The sequence below is a fragment of the Triticum dicoccoides genome, chromosome 5A (genome assembly GCF_002162155.2).
Source record: "Triticum dicoccoides isolate Atlit2015 ecotype Zavitan chromosome 5A, WEW_v2.0, whole genome shotgun sequence".
Taxonomy (NCBI): Eukaryota; Viridiplantae; Streptophyta; class Magnoliopsida; order Poales; family Poaceae; genus Triticum; species Triticum dicoccoides.
Window position 1 is genome coordinate 444,598,004 of NC_041388.1, and position 3,040 is coordinate 444,601,043.

Sequence of the window (3,040 nt, forward strand, 5' to 3'; positions counted from 1 at the left end):
GGAAATTACACTGTGATTCTTGTGCAACTCACTGTAAGTCGCAGCAGTTACAATGTATTTTTCAGGGCAATTTTGTTTTTTGTTAGGTTGGTTTGTCTATGTTGGGTAACATCACTTTTCTATATAGTTTTGGGGTTTGTCAAAGTTAGGTGATAGCACTCTCTTAGTGTGAAAACTGCAAACCTACAGATTTACAGCGTAATTCAACTGCACATTTACACTGTAATTCCACCGTAAAACTGTAAATGTACTACTATAAATTACAAATAAGGCTTGACAAAATTACACTAATTTACAGTGGTACTCTACAGTTCTTTTACAGTGGCAATCTGCAGTTCTTACTGTGCTAATATGCAGCAGTTTTTTCATAATTTGAAAGCGTACTCATGTAATCACAGTGCCATGTTTGTTCTACAGTTGATCTACTTTGTTTTCATGTACCACTGTTTTGTTGTTTTGGAAGTGAGTCATGAGTGCAATCGGTTTGGCCATTGTAATATTTTCACTGTATTTTTTGGAAGTCCAGTAATGCCACTCTAATATTTACACAGTATCAGTGTAAGTTCTGCGTAAATACACTGTAATCACAGATTATCTATAAGTGTAATTTACAAACAGTACGTATGTAAAATACACTGTAATTTTAGAAGTTTTAGTGCTAATTTTAACTCTGAATTGTATGTATCTAGACTGTAACTCTCAAGATATCATCGTTAGTACACTGTAATGACAGTGTAATTATCACTTCAATTTTTTTCTCCCAAATGACCGTGTAAGTTCAAGTTCTGGCCAGAATGTCACAAGACCCGATGTATAAACTCGGAGCAAATTTGTGCTGGAACTCAAAACATAAAAAAGAGTGATTCATGTTACCAGCCCAAGGCACGCGCATGTATCAATTTTATTCATTTGTTCAACTAACTTCAGTCAAGATATATTCGATGTATAACTCGATATACCACTACCAGAGCAGCAGAGCTTGTCACACTACGTATGGGGTAGGCACGAGCACCAGCGGTGTCTTGCGGTGGAAGGTCAGCCTACCGGCCTCCTCCATGCTCACCTTCTCGGCCAACGTCCCCTCCGACAGCTCCCACTCAAAGCCGTACAACATGTTGGCCAACGTGAACTCCACGTTCGCCACCCCCATGACCAGTGCGGGGCAGATTCGCCGGCCGGCGCCGAACGGCATCAGTTCCAAGTGAGCGCCACGGAAGTCCACCTTGCCGTGCCTCCCGCCGGCCTCGAACCTCTCCGGCTCGAACTCCTCCGCGTCCTGCCCCCAGCTCACGGGGTCCCTCCCGATGGCCCACGCGATCACGAGCACCCGCGACCCCGCCGGCACGTCGTAGCCGCCGATCTCCACCCTCCGCAGCGTCTCCCGCGGCAGAAGCAGCGTAATCGGCGGGTGCAGCCGCAAGGTCTCTTTGACGACCATCTTCAGGTAGGTCAGCTTCGGTAGGTCGTCCGGCTGCACCCGCTGCTCGTTGCCGGCGACCACGGCCCTGATCTCCTCCTGCGCTTTCTTCAGCACCTGCGGCTTCCGGATCAGCTCCGACATCGCCCACAGGATCGTCACAGAGCTCGTGTCGACGCCGCCGATGAACGCGTCCAGGAGGACAGCCTTGACGTGGTCCCTCGTGAAGCCGTGCTCCTCGCAGATTCCGATGAGGGCATCCACCAGGTCGCCGCCGCCGCTCTTCGGCCTGGGGCGCGCGGGGTCTCGATGCTGCTCCAGCACTTCCTCGAAGAAGCCGTCGAGGTCTCTGAAGATCCTCTCCCGGCGCGCGACGATGCCGGCGAGCCGGTCAAGGAGGCGGCCGGCGGTGTTGGGGAAGAAGTCCTCGGCGGAGAAGCTGGCCGACATGTCCACGGCCTCCTGTAGCACGTGCTGGAACCGCTCGTACTTGCCCGCGAACGCCTCCGCGCCGTACACGCTCCCGTACGCCACCGTGGCGATCACGCCGTCGGCGACACGGAACACGTGCTCGTCCAACGTCACCGGCCCTGCAGCGTCGCCCAGGGCGGCCATGAGCCTGTCCACCTGCTCCCGCCGTGCGGCCCAGGCGGCTCCGACGCCGCGCGCGCCGAGGAGCTCCGCGGCGAAGAGTCCGCGCATGTCGCGCCAGTAGGCGCCGTATGGCGAGAAGGAGATGCTCTTGCACCCGTAGGAGAGCCGCGCGGGTCCCGGAGACGCGGGGCGGCTGCAACAGTCGGCGTCGTGGGCCTTCATGACGTCGCGCGCCGCAGCCGCGGACGAGACCACCACCGTCGTCATCGCGCCGAGGCGGAGTAGCATGACGGGGCCGTGCCGCCCGGCCAGGTCGCGCAGGTTGCGATGCGGTAGAGGGCCCAGTTGGTGGAGGTTGCCGAGCACCGGCACCCGCTTCGGGCCCGGCGGCAGCTTCAGCCGCCCTTCCTCGGTGATGCGCTTCGTCACCAGCAGGTACGAGACGACGGGGATGAGGATGCCGGCTAGGAGGAGGAGGGGTAGTGAGAAATCCATCGTCTCGGCCGGAGGTTTAGCTAGCTCACTCACCGACGAGGTGCTGCTGCTCGTGGACGGTCGTCGGGGGTTTATAAAGTGACTGGCGAGGGGGCCATTGATTGGAAGAAAGAATGGCGAGGGGGCCACATCGCCCTGAAAATTGGGAGGAGGGTGGAGATTAGGAAGCTAATTGGTTTGATCTTTGATGTCAAAAATTGACAGTGTCAAATTTTAGCAACTATTAAATATTGGTTAGAGATTCGTTTCATATTAATTTTCGTTGTCAACCACGCAAATAATTTGGGGTAGAGATTAGGATGCTAATTGGTTTGATGCCAAAAATTGGAATGCCAAATTTTGGCAACTGTTAAATGTTGGCTAGAGATTGGTTGCATACCCATTTTTGTTGCCAATCACACAACAGGTTAGGGGCAGAGATTAGGAGGCTAATTGGGTTGATGCCAAAAATTGGCATGCCAAATTTTGGCAACTCTTAAATGTTGTCAAGAGAATGGTTGCATAGCAATTTTCGTTGCCAATCACACAAAAAGT

General features: G+C 53.1%; 1 protein-coding gene across 1 annotated transcript; it reads right to left on the reverse strand.

Annotated features, from left to right (window-relative positions):
• Positions 1-856: 856 nt before the first annotated feature.
• On the reverse strand, positions 857-2,520 carry LOC119297597 (4-hydroxyphenylacetaldehyde oxime monooxygenase-like). Its single transcript, XM_037575326.1, has one exon. It carries the CDS (start codon positions 2,504-2,506, stop codon positions 983-985), a length of 1,524 nt encoding a protein of 507 aa, XP_037431223.1. The 5' UTR covers positions 2,507-2,520; the 3' UTR covers positions 857-982.
• Between the last annotated feature and the right edge of the window lie 520 nt (positions 2,521-3,040).